This window comes from Nannospalax galili, unplaced genomic scaffold (assembly GCF_000622305.1).
Source record: "Nannospalax galili isolate Female #2095 unplaced genomic scaffold, S.galili_v1.0 scaffold101, whole genome shotgun sequence".
Lineage (NCBI taxonomy): Eukaryota > Metazoa > Chordata > Mammalia > Rodentia > Spalacidae > Nannospalax > Nannospalax galili.
In genome coordinates, this window is record NW_008345700.1 from 241,518 (window position 1) to 257,944 (window position 16,427).

General features: G+C 56.0%; 1 protein-coding gene across 2 annotated transcripts; it reads left to right on the forward strand.

Annotated features, from left to right (window-relative positions):
* The first annotated feature begins 34 nt into the window (after window positions 1-34).
* On the forward strand, window positions 35-12,784 carry Fgfrl1 (fibroblast growth factor receptor like 1). 2 transcript variants are annotated; one of them, XM_008841806.3, is made up of 7 exons: window positions 35-164; window positions 355-447; window positions 9,141-9,413; window positions 10,514-10,594; window positions 10,699-10,983; window positions 11,064-11,417; window positions 11,655-12,784. In XM_008841806.3, the coding sequence occupies exons 2-7, from the start codon at window positions 369-371 to the stop codon at window positions 12,080-12,082; spliced, it is 1,500 nt and encodes a 499-aa protein (XP_008840028.1). In that variant the 5' UTR covers window positions 35-164; window positions 355-368; the 3' UTR covers window positions 12,083-12,784. The 2 variants fall into 2 exon arrangements, with proteins under 2 accessions (XP_008840028.1, XP_029423568.1); XM_029567708.1 differs by having other exon boundaries at window positions 58-447; window positions 9,141-9,425.
* The last annotated feature ends 3,643 nt before the right edge of the window (window positions 12,785-16,427 follow it).

The window sequence follows — 16,427 nt, forward strand, 5'->3', positions numbered from 1 at the left end:
CCGCGCCAGCGCCCCACGTGGGCCCCCCAGCGCAAATTTGTCAGCTAATGGCGCAGGCGATTATCTGCGGGGCCGCTCAGTGTTGTGTGTCCCGCGGGCAGGGCCCGAGTTACAAGCGCCAGGAATCCAGACGGTGTTTGGAGAGGGGGCGGCGGGGGTGGCCGGTAATTAGTGTAAACCCTTTGTCTGCCTTTGATACGCTCAGCTCCAACGCGCCGCTCTTCCTTCGCCCGGAGCCCGGCGCCGAGGGGGCCGGACCCTGGCTTTGCTGCCGCGACCTGGGTCTCGCGGGCCTGTGCCCTGCGCCCCGAGTGGCGTCCGGCCCGGCTCGCAGTGACCGCGCCCCTACCCCAGGTCGGACCAGCGAGATGACGCGGAGCCCTGCGTTGCTGCTGCTGCTGCCACCGCTGCTGCTGGGGGCCCTCACGCCGGCGGACGCCGCGCGAGGTGAGTCCTGACGCCCGGTCTGGCGCCCTGGCCTCTGCAGCGCCGCCCCTTTCCCGCCAGCCCTGAACCCTGCCACAGTGCCCGCCTGGCACGCGCCACCCTCCTTGTCCAGGCCCCCATCCCTGGAGGGCCCCTTCGTGCGCAGTGTTGCCCACTTCCCATGCCTCCATCTCACTCATGAGTTTATCCAGCTCACACTCGGGTACCCCCAACTCATCCTCCTTGCCAGGTCACCTAAATTTAGGACCCCAGACTCACTTGTTTCGTTGACTAGGTGTGCTCTTGCCCAAGTCCCTTCCAGGACACGCTCATAGACTTGCATACACATACTTTTCGGGTGCGTATTTCTGTGGTGGGAAGCTGGTCACTCTGGGTTTTTTTTGTGAACAGTTTATGGCCACAGTGAACCTGAGTCCCTGGGAACCCGCAGATACCCACACAGTGGCCAGAAGAGTATAGGGAGCGTTAATGACATCTTGGTGTCCAGAGCTCACCGTGACCCAGCCTCAGCTGACCCAGCTCTGGGCCCCAACCCTGGTTAACCACTGCAGGCTGCTCAGCATAGAGGCTGGGTCCCCAGGGCATGGGGCATCACTGCACAGTGAGAGTTAGTCTCAGAGGAAGACACTTTACCACAGACCTCAAGGCCACACCCCATTTTGTTGTAGCATAGGCACACTATGGCTTGGGCACAGCCTCTTCCATCTCATTTCCTCTGCCTCCTGGACCCAGCCCCAGCAAAGAGTATCCATAGTTGAGGAGTGATGCCTGTGGACTTTTTGCCCTCAATGTTCCAGTGTCCGGAGCTACATTTGCCACCTATATGGTTAGGTAGGACCCATGGCCAGGCGGGACCAATGGTCAGGCTGTCCCTTGGGGTGTGTTGACCACTTAGGCTTGTCCTTGCTCTAAACCAGTCCTGTGAGGCTACACATCTCCTCCCCCCCCCCCCCCCCCCCCCCCCCCCTTCTCTCTCTTCAAGCTGATCCTTTATGGACTCTTCCTCCTACTAAGTGATGGTCACCCCAACCGGGCCTTATATGGCCACAATCGGTGTTGGGCGGCGGCGGGCGGCGGCCCAGGTGGGCCTTATGCCACTATACCACCCCTCCCCCCTCTGCCTGGGGACTGGCTGGCTGGAGGGTGGGGGCTGTCCAGGCACAGCTGGGTTGGGCAGTGTCCTGGGCATGCGGGCACTTGGGCCATGCCGGGCAAGTCCCCTCCCTGTTGCCAGTGGCCCAAGCTTTGATTCCTCTTTTATCTGCTTGGACGCCCCCATCCCTGCACCTGACTGCTCTCTGGCCACTCAGCCAGAGAGGCTCTGAAGGCCTCTGCTCTACCACAGTCACTGACTGGACCTTGAGACTGATTGATGAGTAGCAGTGGGCAAGCAGCACCCTGTCTTTTTGTTGAAGGCCCTAGAGGGGCCACTCCTTCCACCCTTGTCCCCCTTGGGCACAGCTTTGTGGCTGTGCCTCATATGTGGCCCTGGCTGTGCTAGTGAAGGCCCCTGGCCAGCACTCGGGAGCCAGAGAAGGCCACCGTCCAAGGGCAAGGGCCCTGTGGTTGGGGTGGAAGAACATGTTTCCTAAATTGTGCTGACTTCTCCTCCAGGCACAGCCTGGATAGGAGGGACAAAGTATTCCAATGCATTATTTCTCTGGTGGTTCTCCCTCGAGCAGGCCCAGTTTCGACCTTCAGTTGAGTCAGAGAACCGTGTGGAGACAGTCTGGGCTGTTTTGAAAGCCATTTCCCTAGGGTGTCACAGTTTCTGGAATCTGTATCTCTCTAGATTCGGATCATATTTTAAAAGTTCCCCTTTGCCCAAAGTTTCACAATCTTGGTGAATTTGCCTTAAGATATTTTTTTTCAAATTAGAAAAAAAAGATAGGATTTGGTTTTCTCTGTTCTGTCTTATTTCTCAATGAGAATGTGAGAGGTTCAGAATGAAATGCCTTTCTCAAAGATAAGTCTGACAAGATTGGGCTTTCCTGGCAGGACTTTTGTAAGGATGGCTTAGGGATCAGTCTTCCAGCAGCCAGCCCAGGTTTCTCTCCTGTCTTCTGGACCTAGCCTCTGTGTTTGGAGTGAGTGGCCCTGACCCACAGTCAGGGTGCCCGCCATGGCAGTCCAGTGCCATAGGGACAGCGTGGTCTTAGAAATTTGCCTTGGTTGCTGTGCTGTGTACAACAAGGGTCTGTGTGTGATGCAGTAGAGACGATGGCTGGACATGTGTGTGGCACTGACCTTGGCCCTTGGCCAGGCTGTAGGAGGTTCCTTTTCTCCACAGGTCATGGCTGACCAGCATGCGACTGGGGTGAAGTAGATGTGCAGGAGCCAGGCCCAACCCCTGAGAGGTAGAGAGATGTAGACCAGCCTCTCATTCATGTCTGGGGCCCCACTCCTGGAAGGGAAAATAAATCACTGTCCCCCTGGGGGTGGGGAGGGAGCTGTGAACAAAGTCGCCTTTGGCTAGGCCTGGAAATCCAGACCACAGGCTCCTTTATCCTTTGTGCAGGATCAATGGGCCTCTGGGCTCTCAGAGTTGCCTTTCAGCCAGCCTGCCCTGTGCTGTGGCCCTTACTAGGGAAATGTTGGTTTTTCCCCAGCTGAGGCCTCCAGCCTCTGGCCTGCCTGGCCCTGGCTCAGTCTTTGCTGGTAGGACTAGGGGCAGTTGGCTGTGGCCCCACAGGCTTGTCCCCTCTGCTGGCTACCTGCCCTCTGTACAGTCTAGGCCTGCTACTTGGCCTATAGTGGCCTTTTCTTCCCTATTGTGCCCTGTCTGGTGACTCCGTCCTGTTGTGTCCACATGACAGCCAGAGTGCATAGAGGGAAAGGTATGTCTGGGTAGCTGTTCCCATGCTTCATTGGCACCCTCCTCTGCCTGCTACCTGTTCTTCCAAATAGTGTCCTGCTTAACTTCAAGGTGGAGGAGGACAGTGGACTCCTGGGAGGGGGAAGAGCCCCGAGTTGGGATGCAGGCAGAGTAGGCCCACGGTGCAGGCTGGGTAGGAGGTGCCTGCCACTGGGCAGCTGTTGAAAGCAAGAGCTTTCTACTGGGCAGTCAGTACTACTTTCCATCAGGAGTTTTGTTTTTTGAGAAGTTTATACAAGCTGCCCGGGAGCTACAGAACAAGTGATCTGCCTCCAGTAGTAGGTGGAAAGTGAGCTTTGTCCTGCCTTGACTCAAGTGTGTAGGGCTGGCTGGCAGGGAAGGTCTAGTCCTCAGTGACTATCAGGGTGCCTCTTATGAACTCAGGTTTCTTGTCTAAGTTCACCTTGCCAGAGCCTTCAGGCCTGCCCTCTGTGTCCTTGCAGTCTATTTTTCACCCCCGATGGTAGCTGTGTAATTTGTGCTACATAACTGTGCCCTCTGGCCTCCCAGGGGTCTAGGGAGCCCCCATACCCTTAGCCCTGTCCCTGAAGAAGTCTGTGTATGGGCAGTGCTAATGGGCTGTCAGCTGGTTGTGCCTGGGCTGCTTGGATTGGACTGTCCCAACTTCTCCTCAGCCCCTGTCTGGAGTGGACCTTAACACCTGACTTCTGGAAACAGCCTTGTTGACAGTTCTGAGGTGCCAGGGGATTCCAGGATCAGAGTAAGCCTCGTGGAATAGGCAAGGCCCCTCTGGGTAGCCCTGATAGTGGACTTGAGGCTAAGCTTTGGCTCATCGGGCTAGTGTTTGTGAGATGAGAGAAGGTGCTGGATGTCCAGGTGAACTCCTTGGGTGGGGCCTCAGGCAGCCACCTTCTGTGAATGGTGTGTGTATGGCTCCTCCAGTCCAGATCTCATCTGATGGCACTGTGTTAGCCTTGATGGGTCAAGGAGTGTCCAGGAGCTAGCAATATACAAATGTGCCAGCTGAGGTTTTCAGAAGGAGGTGTAACCTAGGGAACCAAGCAGTGTCTCCAGAGAACCCCCTCCCCCACATCCTGTTGGCTTGCTACTGGCCACTACTGGTCAACAGGCAAGCTACCTATGACAGGCAGCTTGTTGGAGCATGGATGCCCTTTGAGGTCCCCAGATGACCTATGGGTCCTATCAATCCCACTACAGAGCCTGTAGATATGGCCCTTGGGGGCCCTCAGTTTGTGTGCGCACGCATGCGCACATGTATGTTTAAGCACCCTCCAGGATTTTGACCTCAGGACCAGACAGGAGACTGGCTCCCAACACCTGATGGGCAGATGGGGCCTATGACTGTTAACTGTATTTTTTTTGCTGGGAGACATCCCTGCTGTTTCATGGGCCTCCTAGCTTTTGCTGGCCTTGAAAGGCTAGTTCTGGAGAGTTCACCTATCTCTATTCTGGGACCCAACTGTGGGTTCTGGGGTATATGCCTCCTCACAGCCAGGGGCCAGGGTGGTGCCTTGGTGGGGTCATAGAAGGCTCACCACCTGGTAGTCACCACCATTGGGCAGGTGCCTTGGGACCCCATCTGGCTTGGCACTTGCTGTGTTCCCTCCTAGGGACATGGACTGGGATATCCAGAGGCCAGATGAGCCTATTGTACCCCTTTGTAGTTGGGGCTCACTTTATCCTCTGAGTCCCCTGCATAGACACTTTGCATCTCTGGGTTGGGTAGGGGGGCTTTACTCCTAGCTAGCTGCCTTCATCCTATAGCCAGGCCTATTGCATGGCTAGAGAATTCCTTCACACTGGAAATTCCTAGGGCCATGCAGGCCTCATCAGGGCTGAACTGGCCAGATGGTTCCCACACATTACACTCTGTGTCCAGGGTCACCTGCCAGCCAGTGCTCAGACAAGCCCTTTTAAGGAGGGGAGCTCAGGTCAGCAGGCCTAGAAACCCAGCTTTCAGATACACCTGCCCTACTTTTCAGACTTCAGGTAGGCCTGGCCCTGAAGTGCTTGGCATCTCCCTCTAGTGCCAGCCAGGCATCTAGACCTTGATAATGACCACATCTTTCAGGGTAAGGACTCCACACAAGCCATACCTCCTACAGAAGGCCCTCATGCCATCCCCTTGAATCGATGTTCAGTCAGACCCTACTGGAGCTATATGAGTTCTTCAGAAGTATGGGACATGATTGGCCTGGCTATAGAGATCATGGAGAGAATAGTGCTGGCTGGTATAGCTCTCTCCCAAACCTGCAGCTTCAAGGCCATGAGAACTTGAGTGTGGTTCCAGAAAATGGGATTAAAACCTCTCAACTGGTCTCTTGAGGTCTGGCCTTTGTCCCCTGTAGTTACATAGAGTGTGTATATGTGTACATATGGCATACATTAGCTTACACTCTCTGTACTCAGGTGTGGTCCTTATGGGTGGACTATAGGAACAGGAGGAAGAGAAGGAGGCATCAAGATCTGGGCCCACAACCCCAATGTTAAATATCCACATTACTCATCAGAGGAGCAGGAGTACATCCAATCTTCATTTTACCTGTGGCTACCTGCTCCTAGCCATCAGGATCTGGCGCCTTGAGCTCCCTGAAAGAGCCAGCCTGGGTGGACTGGCAGAAGGGGCCCTATTGGAGGTCTAGGTATGGCTGTTGGCCTCAGCCGCTGCCCAGAACTGTCCTCCGCACAGCTATCCTCTGAGGCAGAGTAGGGGCAGAGATATCCCCGTTGCCTATGAGCTTGAAGTTTTGCCTTAGTCTCCTCACTGGCTGAGTGTGCTGGATGGCGGTTCAGGTAGAACAAAGGGGGCTTATGTTTCCTAGGTTAAATATAGAGTTGAAGCAGCCATGTCATGGCCAAAATTCTTAGGAGTCTGGGGATTGGACTTTCTGCTGGGGGGCCCCTTATGTGGGTCTCTGTAACAGGCTTGGGGGCCCAGCTTAGCAGTGGGGTGCAATGGAGCCTGGGTGGGGGCAGGGCTTGCAGGGTACTGTTTGCTTTAGGATAAGGCTGGCTCCTCTGGCCAGCCTGTCGCCAGTCTGTCCCCCAGCAGTATGTGCAGGCCGACTCCAAAGGCCAAACTTCCGGCCATCTGGCGGTCATTCAGCCCTATCCCTCATTTCAGCAGCGGCCATGGCAGGGCTCCTGCCTCTGGGTGCCCCTTCCCCCCAGATGTCTCTTGCCTCTGCCCAGGGGACCTCCTCTTTAGTGTAGGGTGATGGATCAGCCTGGCCTTGGGGCATTCCCCAGGTATGCCCCCCTCCCCAAACCCCTCCAGGCAGCTGAGTGCATATATATGTGCTTGCATATGTGTGAGTCTGTCTGGAAGGCCCCAAACAACCAGGCTGGCTGGGGGCTGCTGGGCTACGCAGGGCCTTGGCCACTTATCGACCTGCAGCCTGGGAGGCCCTGTGAGTGGTGGGATTTCTGACAATGACAGGTGGTGGGCAGGGTTTGCTTGGGGATGGGGCTGGGACCTAGGGAAGGCTGGGGAGGGGTGTCTCTGGAGGCCCTTGTGTTGTAGGCCCAGCAGTCCCCTCCACTGTAAGCAGAATACAAAGTGGGTGGGGAGGTTGGAACAACTGGGCTTGGACTGCCCTGCTGCCTTGGGTGGTCCACGGAGGGAGGCAAGATTAGGAGAAAGGTGGGCTAACAGTACCTTTCCAACCTCTACTCTTTCCCTTTCCCAGGCAGCCATGGTGGGGAGGGGGCTGCTGTTGAGACCTCAGCTGGTACGAGCCTGGGGCCAAGGGCAGAGATAAGGGGATCTGAGTTGAGGGGGAGATGTGGGTTGGAAAAGAGGGTCTCAGAAAAATGGGCCATGTAGGTACAAGTGGGGTTGGGAGGATCCCTCTTCCATGACCCCTGTCATGGCTGAGCGGGGGAGGTCCTCTGGAATCTTACTGGGAGACCTGCCCTCCCCGCCTTAGGCTGCCTGTCCTTTAGTCTTTGTGGAGCCCACCTTAGTACCCGAGTGAGTCCTGAGAGGGAGGTGGGCCCTGGGAGCTGGAAAGCAGCCTCTAGGCATCTGAAGACACAGAAGCACACTGCCTAGGGTGCAAGGCGGCTACATAAATAGGGTAATTGCATGCTGAGGAAGTACCAGCTGGTTATAGAAAACACATGCGCCCTCGGGCCCCATCCAACGTCATCGTGGAGCTTGCACCCACTGCCTGTTGGCACCTCTGTTCTCAGCTAGCCTTGAGTGCTCTGCCCACAACCATCCTGGCCATGGTTAGTTGACATGCTGGATAGAGGCCCATCACTGACAGACTAAAGGTATATCCTGGGACTGGCCAGGGCCCAGTAGCTGCCTCTCCTTGTTCAGAGGTGGCTCTGTTACAGTCTTCTGGTGCAATGACTGCCGTTCCCACCTGCTCAGCTTCCCTTCTCTGAACACTTCCTACCTGCGGCCTTACTCCTTTCTGATGTCTGCAAATTCTGTGCACTCTGAACCCACTCTTGACCCAGGTGGCCACTTTCTGCCTGCCAGGCCTGGTCATACCCCTGTCCTTTCACTCAGTCCAGAGAGACTTTGCTGGGTTGGGGCCAGGAAGGATGCTCAGTGTGGGCTGGTGAGGTTGAGAGTATGTGCTGACGAGGAGTGTGAAGCCCAGGAATTAGCCTGTTCCTAGAAGGTAGGCTGCTTTATAGGACATGGGCCTCTCGTGGGCCCCCTCCTGTGGGCATCCTGTAGGGGGCTGGTTTCCAGGGCTAGGCCACCTCCCAGGTGTGGCCTAGAGACTATCAGCCACATAGATACGATCCAGAGGGTTCTTCCTTATGGGTCAGATTCCCTGAGTTGATCCAGGTGAGGTCCCAGTGCCTGTGCCCAGTCCTTGCTCACCCTGCATATACTGGGCAGCTTCTTAAGGCCTAACCCTCTGGGCACTTGCTCTTTGACCCCATGACCTTGGAATTGTGCCCCTGTGAGGTCCAGCTACCTGGCAGGCCATGGTACCTGGGGCTGGCAGACAGCCTAGGGCAGATAGATGCCGTCCATGAACTCAGGCACAGAGCACACAGACAGGACAGCCGGTCATACACATGCTAGGGCATCCTCGCCGGTGGTAGGGCACCCTCGCTGGTGGGCATATATGGAACTGAGTGCTGGCACACACCTAGGTGGCTTCTCCTCCTGACTCATTTGCATCAGACAGGTGGGACTGGCTCTCCTTTGCTCAGGCCTGACAGGTTTGGGATGACAGTGGGTAGGTTGTGGGAAGTAGCACTTTTTTTGATACGTATGTTTTTGTTGTTTGTTTGTTTGAGACAGGATCTCCCTGTAGCCCCACATGGCCTGGAACTCACCATGGCCTTTCTCACAGAGATTCTCCTACCTCTGCCTCCAGAGTACGCTACCACACTTAGCGGGGACACACACAGCATTAACCAAAGTTGAGGCAGAGACCAGAGGAGACATAAGCTATCTGTGAGGCAGTGTGTGCAGGCAAGAAGGACCAGCCAAGAACCTCTCCTGCTGCCCTGACCCTGAGGCCCCATCCTTTTTGATCAGGGGACATGGTTCCCTCTAGTGAGACCAAGAGATGTCCATTTTCTTGATTTATACTTTTTAAAGGATTAAGGCTATGTTCTGCCCCTCTGGGCTCTCCATCTTCCTTCTCAAGGAGGCTGCCTGACCTGGGGACTTACCATCCAGGTGCTTGGGATGTACATGGTGGGGTATGGTGTGGTTGGAGAGCAGGGTTTGTGCATGGGGTCTCCTCTGCCTCACCAGGCTGGCTCCCCGAGTAGTGTCCAGGTGGGGTTCCCAGTACCTATACCCAACCTTTGCTGTCTCATGTGCTCCCCCAACTGAGTCCTCTAACTCTCGCAGGACCCCCAAGAATGGCAGACAAGGTGGTTCCATGGCAGGTGGCCCGGCTGGGCCGTACTGTGAGGCTGCAATGCCCAGTGGAGGGGGATCCACCACCGCTGACCATGTGGACCAAAGATGGCCGTACAATCCACAGCGGCTGGAGCCGCTTTCGTGTGCTGCCCCAGGGGCTGAAGGTGAAGGAGGTGGAGGCCGAGGACGCAGGCGTGTATGTGTGCAAGGCCACCAACGGTTTTGGCAGCCTCAGCGTCAACTATACGCTCATCGTGATGGGTCAGTCAGTGTGTGAGTCAGTTGTGGTGGGGCCGGGTTTGGCCGGTACAGGGTGTGGAGCGGGCATACCTGGGGTTCCTACCCTGCTTGCTCAGCCTTCACTGGGCACATCACGTCATGGATGGGACCAAGGGGCCCTATCTGTCCCCACCCCTAGCCTGGGCCTTAGGGTAGCCTAGACCTTCTCTGCAACCAGTCCAGCCTTGGGCCTTTCTTTCCAGGCATTAGGTGTGGGTATGGGGGTCCTCTGGGCAGTGGTCCCACTGAAGAGCTGCTGGGTCAGATAGGGTAGGGAGGGCCAAGTACTTGGCAAGGCACGCCTTGGCGGCCATGACTTTGAGGCTCAGGTTTCAGAGTTCAGAGGGGCCGCTAGAAGTGAATGGCCTCTATTCTCTTCTGTCCTGAGGCCCAGTCACTGAGGAATGGGCAGGTGTCTCTGGTGATGCACCCTCCACATGTTGGTACCAGGCGTGGCCCACCTTCTTTGCCGGGCTCCCCACCGTGGGTTCCTGGTACCCTGTTACTCTCTTTGCAATGGAAGTTTAGGGTAGTAGCCTAGGACAGTCTTGTCCTTGATCCCAGACTGGGTGGAAGAAGCAGCTACCAGGGGGCATCCCTTACCATTCCTGCCCTCCCCCTCCCCCCACTGCTCAATGCAGGCCTCAAGGTCTTCTCTGGGTTGTGGAATGGGAATATTACGGCTGTCCATCCTCCTCTCCACCCCCCGTCCTTTCAAAGAGGATGATGACCAGGCGGTATGTGAGCCATGTCTCTGCACCAAGCCCTCGGCCCCTTGATGTGGGCTAGGGTTACTGCAGCTGCTGGCTGGGCCTGGCCCCCTCCTCTCCTGGGCCTTGTAGACCCCCCGGAGCTGGGGTGAGGGACAGCCCTCCAGTCCCACCATGCCTATTGGGGTCACCTACACCCGGGGAGGGGACTGGAAAGCAGCCCTTGCCCAGCTGTCCCTGGATCCTGATATGTGGGTGTGTCCATGGCCTCAGCTTGGGTTCTAGGGCTGTCTCAGCCAGGCCATGCTGGGCGTTGGTGAGGGGCTCCCCTGCACTCCTCACCTGGCCTCCTGCTGGCCTCTTTCCCTGCAGATGATGTTAGTCCAGGGAAGGAGAGCCCTGGGCCAGGCAGCTCCTCTGGGGGCCAGGAGGACCCAGCCAGCCAACAGTGGGGTAAGCATGGGATAGGGGCCTCTTTGTGCCTGGGGCAGGGCACTGGCTATCCCGACAACCCACAGACCCTTTCTCACTAACCTTGATGCCACCCTGCCGCACAGCGCGGCCCCGCTTCACACAGCCCTCCAAGATGAGGCGCCGAGTGATTGCACGGCCTGTGGGCAGTTCTGTGCGGCTCAAGTGTGTGGCCAGTGGGTACCCACGGCCTGATATCACATGGATGAAGGACGACCAGGCCTTGACACGCCCAGAGGCCAGTGAGCATAGGAAGAAGAAGTGGACTCTAAGCCTCAAGAACCTGCGGCCTGAAGATAGCGGCAAGTACACATGCCGTGTATCCAACAGGGCGGGTGCCATCAATGCCACCTACAAAGTGGATGTGATCCGTGAGTGATGGGTCTCGGGGTGGAGCAGGGTTCTGCAGTGTCCAGAGCTGTGCTGAGTTGCTTGTTTATCCCTGCTGCAGAGCGGACCCGATCCAAGCCAGTGCTTACAGGGACACACCCTGTGAACACAACAGTGGACTTCGGCGGGACAACATCCTTCCAGTGCAAGGTGCGCAGCGACGTGAAGCCTGTGATCCAGTGGCTAAAGAGGGTGGAGTACGGCTCCGAGGGCCGCCACAACTCCACCATCGATGTGGGTGGCCAGAAGTTTGTGGTGCTGCCCACAGGCGATGTGTGGTCACGGCCTGATGGCTCCTACCTCAACAAGCTGCTCATCTCTCGGGCCCGTCAGGATGATGCTGGCATGTACATCTGCCTGGGTGCCAACACTATGGGCTACAGTTTCCGTAGTGCCTTCCTCACCGTATTGCCAGGTGTGTGGGCCACCCGCCCATACCCACTCTCAGTCCCTACCACTGGTCTGGGCTCTCCTGGGGACCCCCACAGTCCAGCTGGCAGGTGGGGGCTCCCTCTCTCTGCCCTTCCCTTGTAGGCCATCCTTTCCTCACAGATAGTCCAGGGGTGTCGTCCATGCAGTCCATACACGGGCCGATTGTCTGAATGTGCAATTCCATTCCCTCCTCCACTCCTTTTCTTGGTGTCTGTTGCAGACCCCAAACCTCCAGGGCCTCCTGTGGCCCCTTCGTCCTCAACCACAAGCCTGCCGTGGCCTGTGGTCATCGGCATCCCGGCTGGTGCTGTCTTCATCCTAGGCACCATGCTGCTATGGCTCTGTCAGGCCAAGAAGAAGCCATGTGCCCCTGCATCTACGCTCCCTGTGCCTGGGCATCGCCTTCCAGGGACAGCCCGAGACCGCAGCGGGGACAAGGACCTGCCCTCATTAGCTGTGGGGCTGTGTGAGGAACATGGATCTTCCATGGCCCCCCAGCACCTCCTGGCCTCTGGCTCGGCTGCCGGCCCCAAACTGTACCCCAAGTTGTACACAGATGTGCACACACACACACATACACATGCACACACACACTCCCATGTGGAGGGCAAGGTTCATCAGCACCAGCATGTCCACTATCAGTGCTAAATGCAGCCTCTCCTCAAGCACTGTGTTCTGAGGTGGGTGTATGAGAACCAAGGCAACAGGCTAGGAGGATGGAGAATGATTGAGGGAGAGCACCCTAGGGTGCCCCACGGTAGGCACTCATATGTTTGGCTGTCTAGATGGACATACTGCCAGATGGACACACAGACACACACACACACAAGCTAAGAAGCCTTCAGGAAGATTTGTCAGTTGTGACTTTTGCAGTGACATGTAGCAATGGCTAGTTGAAGGAATCTCCCTTGAGTCATGGTGGCCATGGCCTCTCCCCAACCCCTGCCCACTTGTGTCTTTGCCTGGCCTTGGTGGCTACCTTTGCCTCTGCCTGCCCTGGGTGTCCAGGAGCCCACCAGCACCCTGACTGGTGTAGGCATTGGGGCCAGGCCTAGAGGCTCCAGCCACCCTCCTGTTGCCAGAAAAAAAAAGGCCTCAATATTTATATTTAAGAAGTGAAATAATATTAATAATGATGGAAGGAGGGCTGGGCCACAGGACTCCGGCCTGTTCTGGGGCCTAGGGCCTGCCTGGTTTTGTGGCTACATTGGGTGTCCTTATCCCCTTGGGGCAAGGTATCCCCCCTCCACCCATGGTTGCCTGGCCTCTGTAATTTTATATAGAGTTTGAGCTGAAGCCTCTTATATTTAATTTATTTTGTTAAATCTGAAAGTACCTCCTTTTCCTCACTGTGGTGTTTTTATCTGGGTTTGATCTGTGTATCTGCCAGTGTACACACACGTGTATACTTTTGTACCTATGCATAACCATGTATACACATGTACTGGTGTGTATATGTGTGCATACATGTGGTGGCTTGCATACATATACATATGTGCTGATGCTATGCTTATATGTCTTCCCCGTAGGGAAGCTCCTGCAGGTCCTTTGCTGGGCCTGAGGCTTGGGGTTCCCCCAGGTTTTGTCTTTTGTGGGACCTCAGGTCTTTGAGCCTCATGGTATACCAAGAGTGGCCGTAACTGGTGTCAGGTGTGCAGGCACCACTCTAGGGGCTGTTGGAAGTGCTTCCCTACACACCTGACAGTGGTATCCCTGCCATTCTGTGCATGTGCCTGTCCACAGCTGAGTACCTCCTTCCCCTGGTTTCATTTCATGTGACTTTGACAGAGCAGCTGCTTGGAACTGGGGTAGGCCAGACCCAGGTCACAGTAACTTTGTCCTCAGGACTCTGTCAGGCTGTCCTCCCAGCTACTCCTATGATGATGTGACAGTTGTTCTTGTTAGGGAAACAGGCTCCAATTCACCTGGCCATATTGGAGTCTGGGATGTCTGTATAGCTCAGTAGTAGAGTGCTTGTCTAATGTAAAGCTTTGGATTCGATCCCCAGTCACATACACACACACGCACACACACACACACACACACACACACCAGGCTCCAATTCACCTGGCCATATTGGAGTCTGGGATGTCTGTATAGCTCAGTAGTAGAGTGCTTGTCTAATGTAAAGCTTTGGATTCAATCCCCAGTCACATACACACACACACGCACACACACACACACACGCCATGAAGATCCCTCATGTACAATTAAGAACATGGTGAGAGAAGGCTGCAGTGTCACTGATGTTCAGGGTCCTGCCATGGTTCCAAGAGCCTTTCCCTGAGAATAATCACCCAGTCAGGCATCCATAGACAAGTGGCCACTTAGTGTCACCAAGGTGTCTCCCCAGATAGGACCCTCAGGATTAGGGCTGGCTCCTCTGCACATACCTTCCATCACCACTAGGACCCCCTCATATAGAACAGCTTCTATACTTCAGCCTCCTCAGGCTGGTCTGGGCACAAGCTAGGTGGAGATGACAAGACCGTCTCTGGTTACCAAGGTATTGTGTGCCAGGCCCACAGCTGGTGATGGACAGATGTTCCCCAGACAGGATGGTTCTGTACCTGGTCAAGTTCCAGTCTGGAGGCAGGGATTGGGAAGAGGAGAGTCCTCAGGCAGTAGGCCATCTGTGCAATACAGATACATTGCCCAAGAGAGCCAGCAGAGGCTGTATCCTGAGGGTTCAGAACTTCTGAGGGAGATGAGACTTCTGAGCTGCTATCTGTGGGTCAAGGTCAAGAGCCACCCATTGTGGAGCGAGAGGCAGCCCTTCATCCCCTGCTTCTTGTCTGACCAGGTGCTGCCTCGTGAACAAAATGGTCCTGGGGAGAGTGAGTGAAGTGTCTGGCTGGGCGTGGGGTCCCAAGGAAGATAAAACCTACTGCCCCTACAGGGTCCCTGGGGCTCAGAGCCCCTTGTCCTGCAGCCCCTCTGGCTTCCCCAGCTGTGAGCCTCTAGAGGTGTCTGCTGGTCACCCTACCCTGTGCCCCAGTTGCATTGACACATTTCTGAGGATGAAATCATTGTCTTCTCTTCCCCGCATGTGCTGGTGATGGTTGGCACTAGGTGGCCTGTGTGCTTTGAGTTTATGAGGGAAGCTAGGCTGAGGCAGGAGACAACTGCTTTTGAGGGTAACCTGACAGGAGTATCTAAAAGATAGTTCTTTGAACCCTGGCCTTGCTGCTAGGAGGCTCCTGTCTGTCCACCTATACAACATATTGCTGGCTCCTAAAACTCGAGTCACCCAGACTCTGCTCCCACCACCCAGGCCTAGAGGGGGTGGACACTTGCTGAGTATGGGGTGCTTCTGGGAGCTGGAGGCAAGAGCATTGCAGGGCTGGGGGAGCTGTGTGTTCAGAAAGAAGGAACCTGAAGCAGCTGTCACCTGCCCACTGCTACCCCTACACATGGACAAGGCCAGTCCCCCAAGTGCCCATGGCCACCATGAGAAGGTCACTGAACAGCACCAGGTCATTAGAATGGGGTTAGTGCACATGTCTTTGGTTTCCCAGCTCTCCCTGCTTAAGAGATTGGGAAGGGTCCCTGCTATGTTCTTGGGGTGATCCCCAGGCCAGGCCAGGTATAGTGGCTCCTGAGGGCCATGTAGGAGGAGACAATAGTGTCTTGGGTGAGGCTTAGTTGGGTGGTAGATGCATGAGGGGTACGGTGAGGAACCAGGTGGGGAACCAGGCCGATCATCTGACCCATCTAGTCAGCGATAAACTGGTTCACTGGGAAGGCCGGCAAACTTGAAAGGCTGGCCCAGGCTCTGACACCCTTGGGTGTGACACCCCTCCCTCCCCCAGCTTCAAAGGATGTCCGCGAGCTGTCCTGCAGCTGTCCCTGAGGGGCGGAGGGCGGGGGGCTGAGGCTGATGCCCAGGGCAGGGTGGTAGCACAAAGCGGAGATGAGAGGGACGGGCCGGCCCCACCCTGCAGTCAGAAGGCCTGGCTGAAGATCAGAGCCTTTCCCGGGGGCCACAAAGGACCTAGGACACAGAAGAGGGGCATAGGGCGGGGACACCTCTACAGCACAGACTTGGCTATGACACCAGTCAGAGACCAGCAGTGCTCCCTTGATCTCCCAAGCTGTTCAAGGCTGGGCCAAGCTGTAGCCAAGCTGTTTTTCAGGGCTCAGAGATAGAACCAAAGACACTCCAAGGCAGATGTGTAGGGAGCTGGGCTTCCAGGGATGGCCTACGATGTGGGTTCAGTCCCCCCACCACAGTGGGTGCCATCATCCTATGCAAAGTGCTTCTTGTGCCCTGGAATGAGGAGCTCAGTTGAGCCTCACAATACAGAGGCTAAGGGTACTCAGCCCAGGAGTGGCTAAGTCCTTTGAGGATCTATGTTCCTGGGGATGCAGGGTCGCAATGGGGGCCTCTCTCAGCTCTATGGAGACCCAAATATAGGGTCATTTGGCCACAGCTGAGACTAACTAAGGCCCTGGCTAGTCATCACTTGATTCCTGTGCTGGCTGATCCAGTACCAAGGGACCCTGTGGTGAACTTGACTGGGACAGCTAGCTCCAGGTGTGCAGGGGTCCTCAGTGAAAGAATAGAAAATCCCTGAGAGGGGCCACCTTGGCATGGTGAAGAGGGGGCTCTAGTGGAACTTGTCTGACAGGGCCTGTTTGAAGCAGGAGCGGATACTAACCTGGTCCCTCTGACTGGCCTGGCAAGATTGTACAACTCATACCTAGAACTTGGTGACCCTTCATTGGGGTCCTGGTCAGCCTGCAGACCACCCCAAGGGCCCTCAAGGATCCGCCTGGAGTGGTTGACACCCATGTGAAATGTGTGGCCTCACCTCACCCCATGGTGGGCCACAGTTATCTTCCTGCTTCAGACCTCGGTCAGACCCCAGTTCTGCACCCCTCCAAGCCAGCACTTGCCTAGGCAAGCTTGCTGCGAAGCCAGACCTTGGTTATCCTATCTCAACCCTCCCTTGTGTTTTGGTTTATTAGCTTTAGGCTTTAATAGTCAAGC